Source organism: Diadema setosum, chromosome 20, assembly GCF_964275005.1.
Source record: "Diadema setosum chromosome 20, eeDiaSeto1, whole genome shotgun sequence".
Taxonomy (NCBI): Eukaryota; Metazoa; Echinodermata; class Echinoidea; order Diadematoida; family Diadematidae; genus Diadema; species Diadema setosum.
Genome location: NC_092704.1, coordinates 25,347,407 through 25,371,795, shown reverse-complemented (window position 1 = coordinate 25,371,795; position 24,389 = coordinate 25,347,407). Strand labels below are relative to the sequence as shown.

General features: G+C 38.2%; 1 protein-coding gene across 1 annotated transcript in view; it reads right to left on the bottom strand.

Moving 5' to 3' along the window:
• Window positions 1–620: 620 nt before the first annotated feature.
• Window positions 621–24,389, bottom strand: part of LOC140243532 (NXPE family member 3-like) — a 34,088-nt gene continuing 10,319 nt past the window's right edge. Inside the window, exons 4-5 of the mRNA XM_072323201.1 lie at window positions 2,312–2,373; window positions 621–1,486 (exon numbers count right to left, since the gene is read on the bottom strand). Of these exons, the coding sequence (XP_072179302.1) occupies window positions 621–1,486; window positions 2,312–2,373 (928 nt within the window). The remainder of the gene's footprint in view (window positions 1,487–2,311; window positions 2,374–24,389) is intronic.

Here is a 24,389-nt window from a genome sequence, read left to right as displayed (position 1 = left end):
TGAAAGAGGGGAAATCGGACAATTTGTTCAAAAGTTATGAATTTTTAAAGTTTCTGCGCAGTCACTGCTGGATGACAAGACTACTACAGTGGATGATGTCACGATATAAGGAAAATACAAAGAGAATTTCACAAAATGTTTGTGTGTGTGTGTGTTTTTTTTTTTTTGGGGGGGGGGGAGTGCACATTTCCTCGACTTGTGGCTTACGCATCTTAAGGGTAATATTATGTCCCCCTGCCTTATGAAAGAGGCAAGTCAAGGGTTCTTTTATTACGCGAGAAAAGTGAGAATATGTTAAGTTTTCTTTAAACTTTCTTTATAGCGTTCTACATGTGACATCACAAGCTGTGGTAGTCTTCTCATCCAGCAGCGACTGAGCAGAAACTTCAAAGATTCATAACATTTGAATGGATTGTCCGATTGTAATCAAAACTCTCACTGATGTGTTCTCATATTGCTGCATTCACTCGATCCACATGTCCACGAAGGTGGACTTGTCCTTCTTGTCCTTTAAGTAGACCCTACTTTTTCTTGTCTGTCTCCTCCACAGTGCACTTCATTGTGCTCAAACATTTAAAAAATCAGTAATAGATGTGAAAAATGCCCCTTTATGAAACGATTTACCAATCATTTAGGACATCATCGGTACCAAGTTTGTCCTGCGTACCTGTTGTCGAAGTCGAATCAACTGGACACATATATGACAGGAGTGTCGAAACACCTGCTTCTATGATTTCAGGACCGGGATGGATATGGTCAGAACTGGAATAACCAAGTGCCATTGACCACTGGTCAATGAAGGCGACTTTGTCGTAGTTCCGGAATGTCTCCCTCAGTTTCATGTCCAACTCGCGTGCGTACCAGTCACTCGAAATGAACGATTGCATTGCGTTCCCGTGAGAGCGCGTATTTGCCGTCTTGATGAGCACGAGGGTATGCGGACTTCGCGCATGCAATCTCTCCACCGCGCGCCGAATTCCGACTACGCGATCCTCGTAGTAGCTTAAGTTGGTGGCGGTGAGATGAGCCCAGATAGTAAACACGAAGACAGTGTCTGGCGTGGCGACTAAATTGTCCAGAGCATCAGCGATGTACATGACTTCCGACGCTCTCGTCCAGTTGTTGCGTATTGGATAGCCGTGATGTCGATAGTGTATTGAGAAGTTGTACGTGCGACTTTCTGCCATCGACGGACCCACTTTCCAATTCGACTGTTTTGTCGGTGGGTTGGGTTTGAGCGTTGAGGGCATTTTTGCTATCAAGTACTCGTAGTACTGCCTCATGGTGGAATCGCCGTGAAAATACACGACCTTATTTCGGAGACACCGATTGGCATCGTCAGCGTTAAACGAGCGCAAGCGACAGACATTCGAAAACCACTGCTCGCCTTTGAAGTAACCAGCAGCCGCCGAGGAGCTCCCTGACCGCAATCCTACCCGGCAAGGAAGCAGTTGAGAGTTTAGACACCCGCTGGCACTAGCGTTCCCTGCATTTTTAAGCGAGAGATGAGAATATAGTGATACACAGTTTGATAAAATATCAATTGTTCAGAGGTATTGCATCATAACTGACATCATCTTCCTTATCATACCAGAATAAGTACAGTAAACCTCGCCTGATTTAACCTTGCACATATCGAAAAATTGCTAAGTCGGTGAAGAAATAAATCATACCCAAGATGGATTTGACATACATGTTAATTGTATCGGTTAAGTTGATATTCAAGTAAGTCAGAGAATTTTTCTCAAAGGCCGTTTGGATTCGACTTAGACACGAGGTTGCTATACACGTTTGATATAACAGAATGGTTCCAGTAAAGTCGGACATGAAACAACGACATTTATTAATTTTTAAACTTTACATAACTATTTTCATACTGGGCAGTTATAATGTTGTTCAGGATCGCATAGACGCCTATATGACCCAAACATATCCCGTCGTTCTGAACACAATCCTAAACTAACTTTTGATGAAAAAGAATTTAAAAAAAACGACAGAAAATAACGAACGCCATCTATCGCATCTGAAATAACTTGTGATAACTTAGCGATTATGGGGTGAGGGTGGTTAACAGTTGGTCAACAACATGATAAAATGGCAGTATTTTCATTTTTTTTTCAAGTAGGCCTATACAAGCCAAGGGGGGGGGGGTGTTGCTAACAAAAGTTGCAATCAAAAATTGCTGCGGCAAAGCTCATGAATGCATGAAACTTGTCTTTCACAATCATTTGATAAAAACATCATTGTTGCATGGCTCTGCAACGGGCCTTACTATCATGCCACTAATTATTTGGTAAAAATTGTTTCTTACCGGCAGGTTTATCAGAGACTTTCACTTTATTCGCTTCTTTCGCCTTTATCGGTTTCTTTTGCCTGTGGAAAGGGAAAGCGATTGACATAAAATAAATATCTGTGATTATTAGGTGATCCGAGTATCCTTCGGATCACCTTCTGTATCTGTACTGATTCTTTCTTTATTTCTCCTCAAAAGTTGTGCAGAGGTTAGCTCAGAAAGTGCATTACCTATCAATGTCAAACTTATACCATATATGTATCATGTCCCAAAGACGACAGCGCAAGTAAAATCATAGTGATCAGTCGACCGTGACGTCACTATGACGTCATTATATGAAAACACATTTTCATGTATATCTCATTAATAGAATGGAATTCTTCAATGAAATTTACGTCACATATATTTCAATTCAAGTGAATTCTACTCATATTCTCAAAATTCATATCTATTGTAAAACGCGCGCGTACGCGCGCGTTGAAATATTTGTATGCTCAAATCGAGCTCAAAATTTTTTTGCACACGTTTCAGACGATTTGGAGCATTTTTTGAAAAATTGAACAAATTAGACGGACGCGTACGCGCGCGCACATATTCGCACACAAAGCTCATATGCAATAGAAATTTTCAGTTTTTTCACACGGATCGGATGTCCAAAATGTCAAGGAATATTTCTACCAAGTTTCAAGTCGATTCGGCTCAATATGACGTCATACGGGCCCGTCAAATTGAAAATTCCGCGCGTGCGTCAATGGGGATACACAGTGCAACTATGCCAAAAAAACGTCAATTTTAAATCGGATTTTACTCGTCAGGATGGACGGTGACCCCCCATTTTCTTAACATATTCTAAAAGCTGATGAGTTGTACATGTCATTACATGGGTTGGCTATGCTGAAAAAATGATTAAAAGATATCAAATTTCTTAATAAAGTAAAAAAAGTAAATTTTCAAAATGACGTCATCAAATTTCAAGTTTACTCGAGCATATCTCACTTATCCTTTGCCAATTTTCACCCAAGTTTCAATATGTTGTAGCTTATGAAATGTTCTTTCATAAATGTAATTACACAATTTTAATGAGATGACGACATCACCTCACAAAAATGGATTGAAGGTAACCATGTCAAATTTGACCGGTTTACGTGTAATCTCTACGGGAGTGCAATTTTTATGGAAATGAAAATTGACATGACTATGTTTTTCGAGCACTAGCTCACTTATGCTTCGGTGAATTTCTCTAAGATTTTAATATGTTGTAGCTGAGACGTAGGGCTATCGTTAGTGTGCCCTTTGTTTTTTTATACGCTGTCGTGATCACGTGAAAAAACTTGGTTGAAATTAAAGCTTATCTTCGATGTATTGAGATATTCCTTTCTTTTTGCAACTTTCTTTGCCATAACTCAAGAAAAACAAGCTCTATAAGCATAATATTTTGCACATGTTTAATCATGTCACGTACATTATTTCATAAAATAACAACTACTTGATCAGACACTATCTTGGGTATGTAAATTAGGGTCAAAGGTCATAAATGTTTTATCTTGTATCTTAGTGAATACATGTCTTATCTTTCCCATATTTTGCACACGCAAAGACCATGTTACAAGAATCATTTAACAAAATAACCACTTTTTGCTCCGATGCCATCTTGTCTGTGCAAAGTGGGGTCAAAGGTCATATGTACTTCTTTCTCAATCTTCGCTATTATGTGTTATCTCTATGGGAGGGAGTTTTTCTAGATGTGAAAATTGACATGACTATCTTTATCAAGCACTATCTCACTTATGCTTCCGTGAATTTCTCCTAGATTTTAATATGTTGCAGCTGAGACCTTGCGCTATCGTCATGTGCCCTTCGTTTTTTCATACAACGTCGAAATCACATCGAACATCTTGGTTGAAATTAAAGCTTACCTTCGATGTATTCAGATATTTCTTTCTTTCTGCAACTTTCTTTGCAATAAATCAAGAAAAACAGCTCCTATCACCCCCATACTTAGCATATGTTTAGTTCATGTCACGTACATTATTTCATAAAATAACAACTACTTGATCGGACAACATCTTGGGTATGTAAATTAGGGTCAAAGGTCATAAGTGTTTCATATTGTATCTTGGCGAAAGCCTATCCTATCTTTCCGATATTTTGCACACGTATAGACGATGTCGCAAGAATCATTTCACAAAATAACCACTTTTTCCTCAGATGCCATCTTGGGAGTGTTAAAGGGATAGTACAGTATTGGTGGAGATGAGAATTGGGCTTTTAACTTTTTGCGAGATACCAAGAAAACACTTATGATATAGTACTAGAGCGTACCATTTTAAGAGGAATTCAAAGTTTATTTGATGAAAATCGGGTTTGGAATGACTGAAACATCCAAAAACAAAGTAAAACGAGACATGAAAACTCGTCACATTGAGGACGAGTTAGGTGATACGCTTGTGGTCATCAGATGACAGTCATCTGTGATCGACAAAGAAAAGAATGTGATATAGGCACCTTAAAGTTATATTGAGCGTGCTTGCGAAACCGTTTTTGTAACCACTCGGCCACGGGTCATCCACGGAAATGGTAAGACAAAAAAAAAAAAAAAAAACCAATGTATAGATATAACAGGGGGAAAGTCAATGCCCACTCAACTAACGTGGCCGTGTGAACATCTATTGCATTGCTAGACGGAAAAGCGGCCTTGTAACGACTGAGGTCGCTATGCCATTTCTGGCAACTTGGAAAAAATACGTCCCGCAGACATAAAACCTATAATCGGCTGGTTTTGATACCTTGCCTTTAATCATAATTTTCAGTGTAATGACGTCATCAAATTAATAAACAATGACATCGTCTTGAAAGACAATTGTTCAAAGTACAACACCTCAGTCGTCGTCATTACATACTATGATCGGTTTGACAAAGTCAACCTGCAAAAGTTTGCTGCAGTCGAAGCAATGTGGTCTCCAACACACAAAGAAGAGGGATATGGCGTGTGTGTGTGTCTGTGTGTGTGTATAGGTGCGTTTATATACGAACGTGATTTCTACATGGACGAATATGTAATACAAAGTTGAGGAAAAAAAAAACAGTAAATAGCTAAGTATTTTGTTTCGTGATCTTGTGGGGTTCGAACCCGCAACCTCACGTCTCTGAGACGTCGCCTTTAACCACTCGGCCATACGTCTCGACAAGAAAATATGGGGAACATTATGGACTTGAAAGACAGTTGTTCAATATATAACACATTCATCGTACGTTGTCAGTTTGCTATTGACATGACGATCTATCACACGAATATGAGGCAGGTATTATAACCTGTATGAAATTATTATAGGCATGGTTATCAAATTCCCCTAAAATTTCCTTATAATTGCCTTATTTTTACACACAGTTATGCTATCCCTTTAAACTCGTCACAGTTTAATTAGAATCATTAACATCATACATTAGTACCATATTCAGTTCCATAGCTGATCACGTTTGCTAATTAATTAGGATTAATTGTCTAGAATGTGTCATATGGCCAACCTGTATACACACGTATACACACACACACACACACAATGCTAAATGTATGTATCAAACATCTGTAACACAACTTTGAACTTACTGTAGGAATTATCGCTGCACAATTATCGCTCCACAAAAACCACTAATTGACAAATAATCATCAATACAGAAGACTGACTTAAAGGAACAATGCAAATACCTTTTTTACAATGTATAGCTTGTTACATGTGTAAATCAGCACAAAGTAACCACGACTACATTGTGTTACTGAATTGATATGAACAAATTTCATTTTGGTACAATATACTATATCAGTTTAAAGGTCCAGTTTACCTTTGGGAGCAGTGATTTCAAAAATGTTCAAGATATCACATTTGATGCATATGTGTAGGTCTGTTGTATCATAAAACATCCTACCATATGAAATATTTGCAATAAAACCTAAAATATAAGGAGATATCAGGGTTTTTCTCAGTAAACCGTAACTGTATACGGTTTTGTCTGGAAACATTTTTATTATAACTATTGTTCACATTTTGTGTATTTAACAACACTTCACATCGATTATACGGATTCAAATTTTGACAGTGGTTGTTTCTATCTCTAACTCACATTTTAGAACTATTTTAAAGCACTAATGCTTTCATCTGCAAATGGTGAATTATGCCTTTAAAAAGCCCAGCCTGCAAAATTTTGCAGCAGTCGAAGTAATGCAGTCTCCAACGCAAAACAAAGGTATACTGTGTGAGTGTGTGCGTATAGGTGTGTTTACATGCAAACGTGTTTTCTACATGGACGAAGGTGTAGTACTCCATTGAAGAAAAAAAAAAAGTTAAAAAAAATAATTATTTTCTTTCGTGCTCTTGTGAGGATCGAACCCGTACGTGTGCAACCTCATGATTTCTGAGACGACGCCTCTAACCGCTCGGCCATTCGTCTCGACGAGAAATTTAGAGGATTGTGAACTTATGTACGTGAAAGATGAATCAGGAATCGTTTCGTCCGCATTCCATTCTCATTTTCAGTTTTAAATTGCAAAATTGTCAACCTCATGAGGATATTTCAAAGAATAAAATGCATGATTACTGCAGATTATTGTCACAGCTACAACATACTTAAGTTTCAGAGGAAATGAAGCAAAATCAGCTGAGATAAAGGTGCTTAAACGTTGTCAAGTCAATGCATGGTTTCTAAAAAAATCACCTCCCATAGACATAACACGTAAACTTGTCCGATTTTGCGTCTTTACCTTTAAACACAATTTAAAGCATGATGACGTCATCAAATTTCAAAACTATGACATGGACTTGAAAGGCAAATGTTCAAAGTACAACATATCTGAATTTGGGATAATATTGAGCTTAAACAACAGAGATACGAGCAAATGAATGTCAGAAACAGTACCTTAAAAAATTTAATTCCACTTTTTTTATTTCAGATGATATGATGACGTCATAATGTATTCATGGAGATATTGATGCTTGAAACGTTATTTCCAATTCATATGTTTTTGTAATATGCAATAAAAACATAGGGTAACCAGACGTTTTAAAGAGCTATGGCGAAATAAACAAAGACATGTTTTTCGCTATATTTGCACATAGACGCGCACACGAAATTTCAACTTTGCCGCCAACGCATTCCTTTGTTATAGGTCAAAATTGATCGGAAATCAATGGATATTGTTGCTTAATGTATCAGGAATCCAAATCTGTCAAAAAATGTGCATTTTCATGTTGCTTACGCGCACTACGCGCGAAAATGTGCGGACGGACGCGAACGCGCGAAACGCTTAAAATTGTCTGAAACTTCGAGATTTCCCATTGGTAAGTTGTTTTGAGCCTTTAAAAAGTTTGACGCGCGCGTACGCGCGCGTAATAATGTCCTAGGTAATTAGCATTAAAATGTAAGATAGAGCGTGACCTGAACTTAATGTCCACCGAAAATGATACAGAAATTACCTTTATTTATGAAGTTATGATCGATCATGTAACATGGTCCGAAAATCACAAAATGGCACCTAGATGACGTCATAGACATGTTACTGTCATGAAAACCTTATTGTGGCTAGATATTGTCATGAGACATGTTCCCTGAAAATGTCATGTCATTCTGTAATGTCACTCTTGAGATATTGATGACACAAAATTGTCCAGAAAGAAAGAAGAATAAAAAGAAACGAGATATGAAACTCGTCACACTGAGGACGAGTTAGGTGATACGCTTGGGTTCATCAGATGTCGGTCATCCGTGATCGACAAAGAAAAGAATGTAATATAGCACATTGAAGTTATAATGAGATACTTAGTTGAACTTTTTTGGGCCTACATTATTCAGATCACATTTGTTTTTCTGTCACACAAACTAAGTGGAAATTCTGTGCGTGTGCGACTAAGTCGATTTACGGACTTTTTGAGTACGTACAGTGCATAAACTTAGACCCCGTTTACGGTGCGGGGCTGGGCCGAGCCGCGGCCGAGCCGCGGCAAAGGCCAACCTCAATTGCGAGGCCGAGCCCCGCAATTTAGTCCGTTTACACTGCCGGGCTCGGCCGCACTTTTGATTCAAACCTTTCAATATTTTGTCGTAGTGGCGCTCTACTTTTAAACAAATGCAATTTGGTATTGTCTGGTTATCAGATCCTTTGCCAACTGAATTCCATGGCGACGAAGTCGCCGTTCGGGCAAAGGCCTTTGCCGAAGGAGAAAATCCTTTGCAGGACAAAACCACCTTAAACTATCCTAGTTTTCGACGTTAAAGTGGTTAATATCCTGAATAGCGAAATAGTACAGGCGAGGGTTTGGAAGCCAGACTAAAATTGGCCGCGCATTTAGCCCACTTTGCGCTTACACTGAGAAAAAGGCCGGGCGCGACCGCGGCTCGACCGCGGCCGAGACCACCTCCAGAGCGTGGCATAATGCGAGGCCAATTTTGGCCCCGCATTTGGCCTTTTGCGCGTTTACACCGAAATGAAGGTGGGCTCGGCGCGGCCGAGCCGCGGCCGAGCCGCGGCCGAGCCTCGCACTCTAAACGGGGTCCAAGCGATCCTCGGCACGTACAAATAAAATATGACAATTAAGTGTTTATAACCATCCTGGCATTAACAGTGGCCTTTTAAAACATGACCTTTGACCACTATTTACATAACCAATATGACTCCCTCTAATCTTGCTATTACAATGCTCAGTTCAGAGATCTCTTACAGCTATATACAAGCCTGTGAGATTTACCAGCATTAAAACCAATGAAGCCTCCGATACAAAACAAGGGATATAGAGCAAGGGAGTCTGTTTACATGAGAATGTGATTTATCCTGGACGAAAGTGATACCTCAATTAAAGAGAAAAGGGCAAAAGAAAAATGGGCCAAACGTACGGCTCCAGCGAAAGAGACATCGCCTTTAACCATGTAACTATAGGTCTCCTCTAACTAAGAGTACACTTTGAACGTAAGCTTATACGTGAATGATAATTTATGACGATCTCACGTGATCGACACACATTCAAAAGGGGACAGTTAGAAGTGGAAGGAGTGCTTAATCGTTTCATTAATTCCTAATCAATGACACCCCTACTATAGGCATATCATAATTTCTCACCTAAAATCAATGGTCTATAGGACTCATGCACCATTACTTGTATCGTGCATAAACTTTGTTTTTTAAGCTTTCAGTGAAACGTGTCATAACATAATTCTGTAATTCCATCGGCAGTGATTGATATAATAAAGAAGAAAGATATATCACCGTATTGAACGCTTAGAACCTAACGGGGGGGGGGGGTATTATAGCATGATACTCGGTTCTTTACTGCCCACATGCCAACAACATCCATTACCCACGGCTACGCATAGCGAAACAGCCATGGCGAAAATAAAACTTTGTTTTCTCGTAGGCAGAATGACACAGAACCTCGTCAAACACACTTTTATTGGCAGGGATGGACATGAAAAAGTTCATTACTAATACTAAACAGCGTATGCATTCCATTCATGTGGCGCGAGATACCTCTATAGCAACATAAAGCCTGTCTTCAACTCCGTTGGTCGAACAATGACAACCTGAAATTTGAAAGATATGAGGGAGACGCTATATACACCTGGCCTAGAGTTAATTTATTCAGTTCTCATTCCTACCTCAAGTTTGGTTATGTTAATTGTAATCATTCCCATCTGCAGTATAACAAAACCAAAGTGAGGGAAAGGGGGAGAGAAAAACGAGAGGTGGCAAAAGGAAAACTGCATGCACAACTGCAATCCATATCATTGCGTGTGACAAGTGAAGCAAATGTATTAGTTGTTATAGCAGTGTTTTATGAGCATAAACTGGCAAATAGACAGACCATGTCAAATATAAAAACCATCAATTTAATGTAAGAAAAGATGGTAAACAAGATGCATTGAAACTGTAACTAAATCGCTGCTTTTCTACTCGGTCACGGAACGTCCAACTTTATATTCAACCAAAAAAAAAAATGTTAGGGGAAAGAAACAAATTTAGATATAACATTCTTGAATTAAAAACAAGAAAAAGAAAATGCCCACGTCAGGATTAAAAAAAAAACGCCGCACGAACATGCATTATATTCTAGATGGGAATACGGTCTTGATGCAAAGGTCCAATGATTGTCTCATTACTTTAAAAGCAATCTATGGTTCCCTTACCATCACCAGTACCACACCACAATGACGTCTCTAAAATCAATGGTAGCACATTTATCATTGCATCGTGCAGTAACTCCCTTTTCCTAAACTACCAGTAGAACGTGTCATATTATATTGTGTGTTTCGATCAGTAATGACTGACTTTAAAGAAGAAAGATAATGCAAAAAATTGAACGCTTACCACATTGCTTATAGGGCTATTCCAGTTTGGTACAGATCTGTTCTATTCTCCCAGATGCCAACAACATATGTCACCTATGGCTGAACTAGTGAAACAACCATGACGAAAATAAACGACAGAGAACGCCGTCATAATCACTACACTTGGAAAGGTGTTGCCCGAAATTCCTCATTATGAAGCAATATCACGTCACTTCCTTCCCTGCCTGTCTTTAACTCCGTCATTTGGTCAAACAATAACAACCTGGAATTCCAAAGAGATAAGCGAGACGCCATGCACCTGGACTAGAGTTAATTAATTCAGTTCCCATTCCTGTTAATTATAGAAACGTACACGTTCCTAAACATCCTGCTACAGTATAACAAGAACAAATGAAGAGAAAAGGAAAGAGAAAACGAATGGTGGCAAGCGGGGTACTGTTTTAATTCAAGGGGCAATTTACAACATTACGTGTGACAAAATTAAAGAAGCAAACCCAACCTCCAAACTCCAATACAAAACAAGGGAAATAGAGTAGCTGTGTTCATGACATCAGAGTGAAGCTGAACTGCAGAAAAAAAAGAAAGAAAAAAGAAATAAAAGGAAAAAGTCCTGCGGGACTCGATTAACTTCTCTCCTTCCAGTCGGGCATTATAAACACGCAGCGTGCTAAGCAATTCTGCCACATGGAAGATCCGAAGATCTTGTGCGAAACTTAAATATATCTATGTATGCTATACATTTATATTCAGTTTTTTGGCTATATACGTCAAGTGACTGATAGCGCTATTCAACTTCCCACGAGTGGCCGTGTGGATTCGATCAATATACAGTTACAAAGATAAATCTTGAATCGTTTCAACCAGATTTCATTCTCATTTTCAGTGATCGACAATGAAAATAATGTAAAGTAGCGACTTGAAGTAATATTGAGAAATGTTCGTGAAGTCCAATTCTTTATACAGTCCTACATAATTCAGATGAAATTGTTTCTGTCATGCAACTAATTGAAAATTTCGTGTAGTGGTGTCGGCGTGTCCAAGTAAGTTGATTGGAAAGGATATGTGAATGAATATTTACCAATAGGTCTTTATATTGTAAAAAAAAATCAAACATGGCCATGCGGTCTTTTAAAAGTCATCTTCACTTTAACATTTGTAATTTCAAGTCCAAGTTGCCTGTCAAAGCAATGTGGTCTCCAACAAAAAACAAAGGGATATTGTGTGTGTGTGTGTGTGTGTGTGTCCGTTTACATGAAAACGTGATTTCTACATGGACGAATGTGAATACTCCATAAAAGGAAAAAAGCAAAAGATATAAGTATTTTGTTTCGTGCTCTTATGGGGTTCGAACCCGTACGTGTGCAACCTCACGTCTCTTGTGACGTCGCCTTTATCCTCTCGGCCATGACAGTACGTCTTGACGAGAAAATATGAGGAACGTAAGCTTATACGTGAAAGATGATTCAGGAATCGTTTTGTCCACATTCCATTCTCATTTTCAGTTTTTAGCTGCAAAATTATCAACCTGATGAGGAGATTTGAAAAAATAAAATGCATGATTACTGCAGCTTATTGTCTGAGCTACCACATACTTAAGTTTCAGAGGAAATGGAGCAAAATCAGTTGAGATAAAGGTGCTTAAACGTTGTCAAGTCAATGCATGGTTAAAAAAAAAATCACCTTCCATAGACATAACACGTCAACTTGTCTGATTTTGAGTCTTTACCTTTAATCACAATTTGAAGTATGATGGTAAGTCTTCTCGAACTAAGAGTGTGGAACGTATACCTTCTACGTGAAAGGTGAATCATGACGATCACCCGTGACTGACACATCTTCAAAGGGATCTGTTATTAGAAGTGGAAGCCCTCGTGCCAAGATAATATTGTCTCAGCAATTTCAAAGCAATGATACCCTTACATTTAGGTATACCATAATTTCCCTCTGAAATCAATGGTATTATTCATGTACAATTGCTTGCCTTGTCCACAAACTTTGCTTTACAAACTTTCAGTGAAAGGTGTCATAACATAATTCTGTAACCGTCCATTAGCAGTGATTGACTACATAAATCAAGATGATAAATATCAATTGAACGCTTAGCGCGTATAACTAAGGGGGATTTCAGCCTGATGTTGCGTTATTTACTGCTCAGATACCAACAACACTCATCACCTACGGCTACGTATAGAGAAACAGCCATGACGAAAATAAGTTTTCCTTTTCTTTGGCAGATAGACACACAACCCCTATAGCCCCTATAACTGACATGGAGGGACATGAAAAAGTTCATTACTACTACTAAACAGTGATGCCTTCTACTCATGTGGCACAAGATACCTCTATAGCAACATAAAACCTGTCTACAATTCCGCTATTGGGTCAAACAATAACAATCTGGAATTTCAAAGAGATGAGCTAGACGCCATACACCTGGCCTAGAGTTAATTTATTCAGTTGCCATTCCTGCTCCAGTTGAATTATGTAAATTATTTCCCGACCTGTTTTGTGCAGTGTAACAGGAACAAACGTAGAGAAAAGGAAAGAGAAAACGAAAGGTGGCAAGCGGGGCACTGTATACCAAGGGCAATTTACAACATTACGTATGATAAATGAAGCAAATCCAACCTCCAGCCTCCGACAAAAAAAAAAGGAAACTTGAGTGACTGTGTGTCGTGGGGTAATGACATCGGAATGAAGCTGAACTGCCAAAAGAAAAGCAAAGAAAGAGAGAGAAAAAAAAGTAATAGCGTCCTGAGGGTCTCGAACATCTCGTCCTAAGGTAGTGCATAATGTCCATGCAGCGCGCTAAGCGACTATAAAGCCACACGGCTGTCCCGAAGACTGGATGTGAAATTCATATCTTTATATCATTTACAACATGAAAAAGTTCATTACTACTACTATACAGTGATGCCTTCAATTCATGTGGCACAAGATACCTCTATAGCAACATAAAACCTGTCTACATCTCCGTTATTGGGTCAAACAATAACAACCTGGAATTTCAAAGAGATGAGCGAGACGCCATACACCTGGACTAGAGTAATCAATTCAGCTCCCATTCCTGCAAGTTATTCAAACGTACATGTTCCTACCTATCCTGTTACAGTATAACAATAACCAATGAAGAGAAAAGGAAAGAGCAAACGAAAGGTGGCAAGCGGGACACTGTAACAAGGGGCAATTTACAACATTAAGTGTGACAAAATTAATGAAGCAAACCCAATCTCCAAACTCCAATACAAAACAAGGGAAATAGAGCAGCCGTGTTCACGGGTTACGTACACTTGATAAAATAATATGATAAATGACATCGGAGTAAAGCTGACCTGCCGAAAAAAAAAGAAAAGAAAAACAAAAAGAACGGGAAAAGTCCTGCGGGAGTCGAACTTCTCACCTTCCGGTATGGCGTTATGAACACCCAGCGCTAAGCGATTACGCCACACGGATGTCCTGAAGAGTGAATGCGAAACTTAAATATATAATAATACTATCGTGACTAGTTGACTTGTGATGGCGCTATTCAACTTCTCACAAGTGGCAGCGTGGATTCGATCAATATACAGTTGCAAAGAAAAATTGGGAATCGTTCTGTACAGATTGCATTCTCATTTTCAGTTTTAAACTACAAAATTATCAACCTAATGAGGAGATTTGAAAACATAAAATGCACGATTACTAAAGCTTATTGTCTCAGCTACAACATACGTATGTTTCAGAGGAAATGGAGCAAAAACAGATGAGGTAAAGGTGCTTAAACGTTGTCAAGTCAATGCATGGTTTGAAAAAAAATCACCTCCCATAGACATAACACGTAAACTTGTCTGATTTTGAGTCTTTACCTTTAATTACAATTTCTAGTACGATGACGTCATCATATTTCAAAACCATCACATGGACTTGAGAGGCAAATGTTCAAAGTACAACATATCTGAATTTGGGATAATATTGAGCTTAAACAACAGAGATACGAGCTAATGAATGTCTGAAACAGTACCTCAAAAAAATCAATTCCACTTTTTTTATTTAAAATGACGATATGATGACGTCATCGCGTGTTCCTGGCAATATTGATACTTGGAATGTTATTTACAATTCATATACTTTTGTAATATGCAATAGAAATATGGGGTCAACGGACGATTTAAAGAGCTATGGCGAAATAAACAAAGACATGTTTTTTCACTATATTTGCAGAAAGACGCGCACGCGGAATTTCAACTTTGACGCCAGTGCATTCCTTTGTTATAGGTCGAAATCGATCGGAAATCAATGGATATTGTTACTCAGAGTATAAGGAATCCAAATCAGTCAAAAAAATTGCATTTTCATGTTGCTTACGGGCTCTGCGCGCGAAATTGCGCGGACGGACGCGCACGCGAGAAAATGTTTGAAACGCTTAAAATTGTCTGAAACTTCGAGATTTCCCATTGGGAAGTCGTTTTGAGCCTTTTAAAATTTTGACGCGCGCTTACGCGCGCGTAATGATGACCTGTGTAACTAGCGTTAGAAAGTAAGATAGAGCGTGACCTGAACTTCATGTCCACCGAAAATGATACAGAAATGACATCTAGTTATGAAGTTATGATCGATCATGTGACAAAGTCCGAAAATCACAAAATGGCGCCTAGATGACGTCATCGATATGTTACTGTCATGAAAACCTTATTGTGGCTAGATTTTGTCATGAGACATGTTGACTGAAAATGTCATGTTATTTCGTAATGTCATTCTTGAGATATTGACGACACAAAATGTGGCAGAAAGAAAGAAGAATAAAAAACGAGATATGAAACTCGTCAGACTGACGAGTTAGGTGATACGCTTGGGGTTATCAGATGTCGGTCCTCTGTGATCGACAAAGAAAAGAATGTGATATAGGCACCTTGAAGTTATAATTGAGTTTGCATGCAAAACCGTTTCCCTAACCTCTCGGCCACGGGACATCCACGGAAATGGTAAGGCAAAAAAGAAATGTATAGATATTACAGGGAGAAAAGTCAATGCCCACTCAACCAACGTGGCCGCGTGAACATGTATTGCATTGCTAGACGGAAATGCGGTCTTGTAACTACTGATGTCGCTATGCCATTTCTGGCAACTTGGGAAAAATACGTGCCGTAAACATAAAACCTATAATCGGCTGGTTTTGATACCTTGCCTTTAGTCACAATTTTCAGTGTGATGACGTCATCAAAGTACAAAATAATGATGTGGTCTTGAAAGACAATTGTTCAAAGTACAACACCTTCGTCGTCGTCATTACATTATTATGATCAGTTTGACAAAGTCAGCCTGCAAAATTTTGCAGCAGTCGAAGCAATATGGTCTCCAACACAAAAAAGAGGGATATGGTGTGTGTGTGTGTCTGTGTGTGTGTATAGGTGCGTTTATATACGAATGTGATTTCTACATGGACGAATATATAATACAAAATTGAAGAAAAAAAAGTAAAATAGCTAAGTATTTTGTTTCGTGATCTTGTGGGGTTCGAACCCGCACGTGTGCAACCTCACGTCTCTGAGACGTCGCCTTTAACCACTCGGCCATACGTCTCGACGAGAAAAAAAAAGAGGAACGTAAACTTATGTATGTGAAAGATGAATCAGGAATCGTTTTGTCCACATTCCATTCTCATTTTCAGTTTTAAACTGCAAAATTGTCAAACTAATGAGGAGATTTCAAAGAATAACATGCATGATTACTGCAGCTTATTGTCTCAGTTACCACACACTTAAGTTACAGAGGAAATGGAGCAAAATCATCTGAGATAAAGGTGCTTAAACGTTGTCAAGTCAATGCACATTAAAAAAAAATCACCTCCCATAGACATAACACGTAAACTTGTCTGATTTTGAGTCTTTACCTTTAATAACAATTTGAAGTATGATGGTAAGTCTTCTCGAACCAAGAGTGTGGAACGTAAGCTTCTACGTGAAAGATGAATCATGACGATCACCCGTGACCGACACATCTTCAAAGGGATCAGTTATTAGAAGTGGAAGCCCTCGTGCCAAGCATATTGTCTCAGCAATTCCAAAGCAATGATACCCTTACATTTATGCATACCATAATTTCCCTCTGAAATCAATGGTAGGTATATTCATGTACAATTGCTTGCCTTGTCCATAAACTTTGCTTTACAAAGTTTCAGTGAAACGTGTCATAACATAATTCTGTAACTCCATTAGACTTCATAAAGAAAGATATATCAAATTGAACGCTTAGCGCGTATAACTAAGGGGGATTTTAGCCTGATGCTCTGTTCTTCACTGCTCAGATACCAACAACACTCATTACCTACGGCTACGTATAGAGAAACAGCCATGACGAAAATAAGTTATTCCTTTTCTTTGGCAGATAGACACACAACCCCTTTAAACCACACTATAATTGACATGGAGGGACATGAAAAAGTTCATTACTACTACTAAACAGTGATGCCTTCTACTCATGTGGCACAAGATACCTCTATAGCAACATTAAAACCTGTCTACAACTCCGTTATTGCGTCAAACAATAACATCCTGGAATTTCAAAGAGATGAGCGAGACGCCATACACCTGGCCTAGAGTTAATTCATTCAGTTGCCATTCCTACTCCAGTTGAGTTATGCAAATTATTTTCCGACCTGTATTGTGACAATATAACAGGAACAAACGTAGAGAAAAGGAAAGAGAAAAGGAAAGGTGGCAAGCGGGGCACTGTACCAAGGGCAGTTTAAACAATACGTATGATAAATGAAGCAAATCCAACCTCCAGCCTCCGACAAAAAAAAAAGGAACTTGAGCGACTGTGTGTCGTGGGGTAGTATAATTGATAAGATAATACAATAAATGACATCGATCGGAATAAAGCTGAACTGCCAAAAGAAACACAAAGAAAGAGAGAGAGAGAAAAAAATGATAGCGTCCTGCGGGTCTCGAACATCTCGTCCTAAGGTAGTGCATAATGACCATGCAGCGCGCTAAGTGACAGCCACACGGCTGTACCGAAGATTGGATGTGAAATTTATCTTTATTTTATATATATATATATATGAAGAGTTTGTTTGCAAAAACCGATAAGTCCATATTTGCCAAATGGAGATATTTGCGATTAAAGGTCAAGAAAAATAAAGAGAATAATAAGAAAATTTTTGCTTCTTTTGACCATAACTTCAAAAATATACCTTTATATGTAGTGACCAATACATCATTTAAAAGGTATTATTTTGTACTTTATGACAGAGATCATACTTCAAAATCTTCAAAAATGGACTTATCGGTTTTTGCAAACAAACCCTTCATATATATATATATATATATATATATATACATATATATCTAAAATATTTATACCATATACAACATGAAAAAGTTCATTACTACTACTAAACAGTGATGCTTTCCATTCATGTGGCACAAGATACCTCTATAGCAACATATAACCTGTCTACAACTCCGTTATTGGGTCAAACAATAACAACCTGGAATTTCAAAGAGATGAGCGAGACGCCATACACCTGGACTAGAGTTAATCAATTCAGCTCCCATTCCTGCAAGTTATTTAAACGTACATGTTCCTACCTATCCTGTTACAGTATAACAATAACCAATGAAGAGAAAAGGAAAGAGCACACGAAAGGTGGCAAGCGGGACACTGTAACAAGGGGCAATTTACAACATTAAGTGTGACAAAATTAATGAAGCAAACCCAATCTCCAAACTCCAATACAAAACAAGGGAAATAGAGCAGCCGTGTTCACGGGTTACGTACACTTGATAAAATAATACGATAAATGACATCGGAGTAAAGCTGAACTGCCGAAAAAAAAAAGAGAAAAAAAGAAAGAACGGATAAAAGTCCTGCGGGAGTCGAACCTCTCGCCTTCCGGTATGGCATAATGAACAACCAGCGCCCAACCGATTATGCCACATGGCTGTCCTGAAGATCGAGTGCGAGACTTAAATCTAAATACTATCGTGACAGTGTTGACTTGTGATGGCGCTATTCAACTTCCCACAAGTGGCAGCGTGGATTCGATCAATATACAGTTGCAAAGAAAAATTGGGAATCGTTCCGTACAGATTGCATTCTCATTTTCAGTTTTAAATTGCAAAATTGTCAACCTGATGAAGAGATTTGAAAACATAAAATGCATGATTACTAAAGCTTATTGTCTCAGCTACAACATATTTATGTTTCAGAGGAAATGGAGTAAAATCAGATGAGGCAAAGGTGCTTAAACGTTGTCAAGTCAATACATGGTTTAAAAAAAATCACCTCCCATAGACATAACACGTAAACTTGTCTGATTTTGAGTCTTTACCTTTAATCACAATTTCTAGTATGATGACGTCATCATATTTCAAAACCATCACATGGACTTGAAAGGTAAATGTTCAAAGTGCAACATATCTGAATTTGGGGTAATATTGAGCTTAAACAACAGAGATACGAGCAAATGAATGTCAGAAACAGTACCTCAAAAAAATCAATTCCACTTTTTTGATTTAAAATGACGATATGATGACGTCATCGCGTTTTCCTGGCAATACTGATACTTGGAATGTTATTTACAATTCATATACTTTTATAATATGCAATAGAAATATAGGGTCAACGGACGATTTAAAGAGCTATGGCGAAATAAACAAAGACATGTTTTTTCACCATATTTGCAGAAAGACGCGCACGCGGAATTTCAACTTTGACGCCAGTGCATTCCTTTGTTATAGGTCGAAATCGATCGGAAATCAATGGATATTATTACTCAAAGTATCAGGAATCCAAATCAGTCAAAAAAATTGCATTTTCATGTTGCTTACGGGCTCTGCGCGCGAAATTGCGCGGACGGACGCGCACGCGAGAAAATGTTTGAAACGCTTAAAATTGTCTGAAACTTCGAGATTTCCCATGGGGAAGTCGTTTTGAGCCTTTTAAAATTTTGACGCGCGCTTACGCGCGCCTAATGATGACCTGTGTAACTAGCGTTAAAAAGTAAGATAGAGCGTGACCTGAACTTCATGTCCACCGAAAATGATACAGAAATGACATCTAGTTATGAAGTTATGATCGATCATGTGACAAGGTCCGAAAATCACAAAATGGCGCCTAGATGACGTCATAGATATGTTACTGTCATGAAAACCTTATTGTGGCTAGATTTTGTCATGAGACATGTTGACTGAAAATGTCATGTTATTTCGTAATGTCATTCTTGAGATATTGACGACACAAAATTGTCCAGAAAGAAAGAAGAATAAAAAAAAATAAAGAGAGATTTTGACAATCACAATAGGTGATACGCTGATAGCGTATCACCTAAAAAGAGAAATTTTGACAATCACAATAGGTGATACGCTGATAGCGTATCACCTAATAAAGAGAGATTTTGACAATCACAATAGGTGATACGCTGATAGCGTATCACCTAACGAGACATGAAAACTCGTCACATTGAGGACGAGTTAGGTGATACGCTTGTGGTCATCAGATGGCGGTCATCTGTGATCGACAAGAAACGAATGTGATATAGGCACCTTGAAGTTATATTGAGCGTGCATGCGAAACTGTTTCTGTAACCACTCGGCCACGGGTCATCCACGGAAATGGTAAGACAAAAAACAACAACAATGTATAGATATAACAGGGGGAAAGTCAATGCCCACTCAACACAAAAAAGAGGGATATGGCGTGTGTGTGTGTCTGTGTGTGTGTATAGGTGCGTTTATATACGAACGTGATTTTTACATAGACGAATATGTAATACAAAATTGAAGAAAAAAAAAACAGTAAAATAGCTAAGTATATTGTTTCGTGATCTTGTGAGGTTCGAACCCGCAACCTCATGTCTCTGAGACGTCGCCTTTAACCACTAGGCCATACGTCTCGACGAGAAAATATGGGGAACGTTATGGACTTGAAAGACAGTTGTTCAATATATAACACATTCATCGTACGTTGTCAATTTGCTATTGACATGACGATCTATCGCACGAGTATGAGGCAGATATTAGTACCTGTATGAAATTATTATAGGCATGGTTATCAAATTCCCCTAAAATTTCCTTATAATTGCCTTATTTTTACACACAGTTATGCTATCCCTTTAAACTCGTCACAGTTTAATTAGAATCATTAACATCATACATCAGTACCATATTCAGTTCCATAGCTGATCACGTTTGCTAATTAATTAAGATTATTTGTCTAGAATGTGTCATATGGCCAACCTGTATACACACGTATATACACACACAATGCTAAATGCATGTATCAAACATCTGTAACACAACTTTGAACTAACTGTAGGAATTATCGCTGCACTTATCATCCATACTTTTTATCACTATCTGAAACTCCACAAAAACCACTAATTGACAAATAATCATCAATACAGAAGACTGACTTAAAGGAACAATGCAAATACCTTTTTTACAATGTATAGCTTGTTACATGTATAAATCAGCACAAAGTAACCACGACTACATTGTGTTACTGAATTGGTATGAACAAATTTCATTTTGTTACAATATACTATATCAGTTTGAAAAGCCCAACCTCCAAAATTTTGCAGCAGTCGAAGTAATGCAGTCTCCAACGTAAAACAAAGGTATACTGTGTGAGTGTGTGCGTATAGGTGTGTTTACATGCAAATGTGATTTCTACATGGACGAAAAGCCCAGCCTGCAAAATTTTGCAGCAGTCGAAGTAATGCAGTCTCCAACGCAAAACAAAGGTATACTGTGTGAGTGTGTGCGTATAGGTGTGTTTACATGCAAATGTGATTTCTACATGGACGAAGGTGTAGTACTCCATTGAAGAAAAAAAAGTAAAAAAAAAAATAATTATTTTCTTTCGTGCTCTTGTGAGGATCGAACCCGTACGTGTGCAACCTCACGTTTCTGAGACGACGCCTCTAACCACTCGGCCATATGTCTCGACGAGAAAATTAGAGGAACGTAAACTTATGTACGTGAAAGACGAATCAGGAATCATTTCGTCCGCATTCCATTCTCATTTTCAGTTTTAAATTGCAAAATTGTCAACCTCATGAGGAGATTTCAAAGAATAAAATGCATGATTACTGCAGCTTATTGTCACAGCTACAACATACTTAAGTTTCAGAGGAAATGAAGCAAAATCAGCTGAGATAAAGGTGCTTAAACGTTGTCAAGTCAATGCATGGTTTCTAAAAAAATCACCTCCCATAGACATAACACGTAAACTTGTCCGATTTTGCGTCTTTACATTTAAACACAATCTAAAGCATGATGACGTCATCAAGTTTCAAATCTATGATATGGACTTGAAAGGTAAATGTTCAAAGTAGAACATATCTGAATTTGGGATAATATTGAGCTTAAACAACAGAGATACGAGCAAATGAATGTCAGAAACAGTACCTTAAAAAAATCAATTCCACTTTTTTGATTTCAGATGATGATATGATGACGTCATAATGTATTCATGGAGATATTGATACTTGAAACGTTATTTCCAATTCATATGTTTTTGTAATATGCAATAAAAACATAGGGTAACCAGACGTTTTAAAGAGCTATGGCGAAATAAACAAAGACATGTTTTTCGCTATATTTGCACATAGACGCGCACACGAAATTTCAACTTTGACGCCAACGCATTCCTTTGTTATAGGTCAAAATTGATCGGAAATCAATGGATATTGTTACTTAATGTATCAGGAATCCAAATCTGTCAAAAAATGTGCATTTTGATTTTGCTTACGCGCACTACGCGCGAAAATGTGCGAACGGACGCGAACGCGCGAAACGCTTAAAATTGTCTGAAACTTCGAGATTTCCCATTGGTAAGTTGTTTTGAGCCTTTTAAAAGTTTGACGCGCACGTACGCGCACGTAATAATGTCCTAGGTAATTCGCATTAAAATGTAAGATAGAGCGTGACCTGAACTTAATGTCCACCGAAAATGATACAGAAATGACCTTTATTTATGAAGTTATGACCGATCATGTAACATGGTCCGAAAATCACAAAATGGCGCCTACATGACGTCATAGATATGTTACTGTCATGAAAACCTTATTGTGGCTAGATATTGTCATGAGACATGTTCCCTGAAAATGTCATGTTATTCCGTAATGTCATTCTTGAGATATTGATGACACAAAATTGTCCAGAAAGAAAGAAGAACGAGACATGAAAACTCGTCACATTGAGGACGAGTTAGGTGATACGCTTGTGGTCATCAGATGACGGTCATCTGTGATCGACAAAGAAAAGAATGTGATATAGGCACCTTGAAGTTATATTGAGCGTGCATAACCACTCGGCCACGGGTCATCCACGGAAATGGTAAGACAAAAAAAAAAGAAATGTATAGATATAACAGGGGGAAAGTCAATGCCCACTCAACTAACGTGGCCTGGTGAACATCTATATCATTGCTAGACGGAGAAGCGGCCCTGTAACGACTGAGGTCACTATGCCATTTCTGGCAACTTGGGAAAAATACGTCCCGCAGACATAAAACCTATAATCGGCTGGTTTTGATACCTTGCCTTTAATCACAATTTTCAGTGTAATGACGTCATCAAATTACAAAACAATGACATCGTCTTGAAAGACAATTGTTCAAAGTACAACACCTCAGTCGTCGTCATTACATACTATGATCGGTTTGACAAAGTCAACCTGCAAAATGTTGCTGCAGTCGAAGCAATGTGGTCTCCAACACACAAAAAAGAGGGATATGGCGTGTGTGTGTGTCTGTGTGTGTGTATAGGTGCGTTTATATACGAACGTGATTTCTACATGGACGAATATGTAATACAAAATTGAAGAAAAAAAAGTAAAATAAAAAAAAAAATGTTTCGTGATCTTGTGGGGTTCGAACCCGCAATCTCACGTCTCTGAGACGGCGCCTTTAACCACTCGGCCATACGTCTCGACGAGAAAATATGGGGAACGTAAACTTATGTATGTGAAAGATACATGGGGAATCGTTTAGTCCACATTCCATTTTCATTTTCAGTTTTAAACTGCAAAATTGTCAATCTGATGAGGAGATTTCAAAGAATAAAATGCATGATTACTGCAGCTTATTGTCTCAGCTACAACATATTAAAGTTTCAGAGGAAATGAAGCAAAATCAGCTGAGATAAAGGTGCTTAAACGTTGTTAAGTCAATTGATGCTTTTAAAAAAAATCACCTCCCATAGACAATACACGTAAACTTGTCCGATTTTGCGTCTTTACCTTTAATCACAATTTAAGGTATGATGACGTCATCAAATATCAAAAGCATGACATGGACTTAAAAGGCAAATGTTCAAAGTACAACATATCTGAATTTGGGATAATATTGAGCTTAAACAACAGAGATACGAGTAAATGAATGTCAGAAACAGTACCTTAAAAAAATTAATTCCACTTTTTTGATTTCAGATGACGATTCGATGACGTCATATTGTAATTATGGAAATAATGATACTTGAAACGTTATTTTCAATTCATATGCTTTTGTAATATGCAAGAAAAACATAGGGTCACCTGACGATTTAAAGAGCTATGGCGAAATAAACAAAGACATGTTTTTTCACTATATTTGCACATAGATGCGCACGCGAAATTTCAACTTTGACGCCAGTGCATTGCTTTGTTATTTGTCAAAATCGATCAGAAATCAATGGATATTGTTACTCAAAGTATCAGGAATCCAGGTCAGTCAAAAAATGTGCATTTTCATGTTACTGACGCGCTGTGCGCGCGAAAATGCGCGGACGGACGCGCACGCG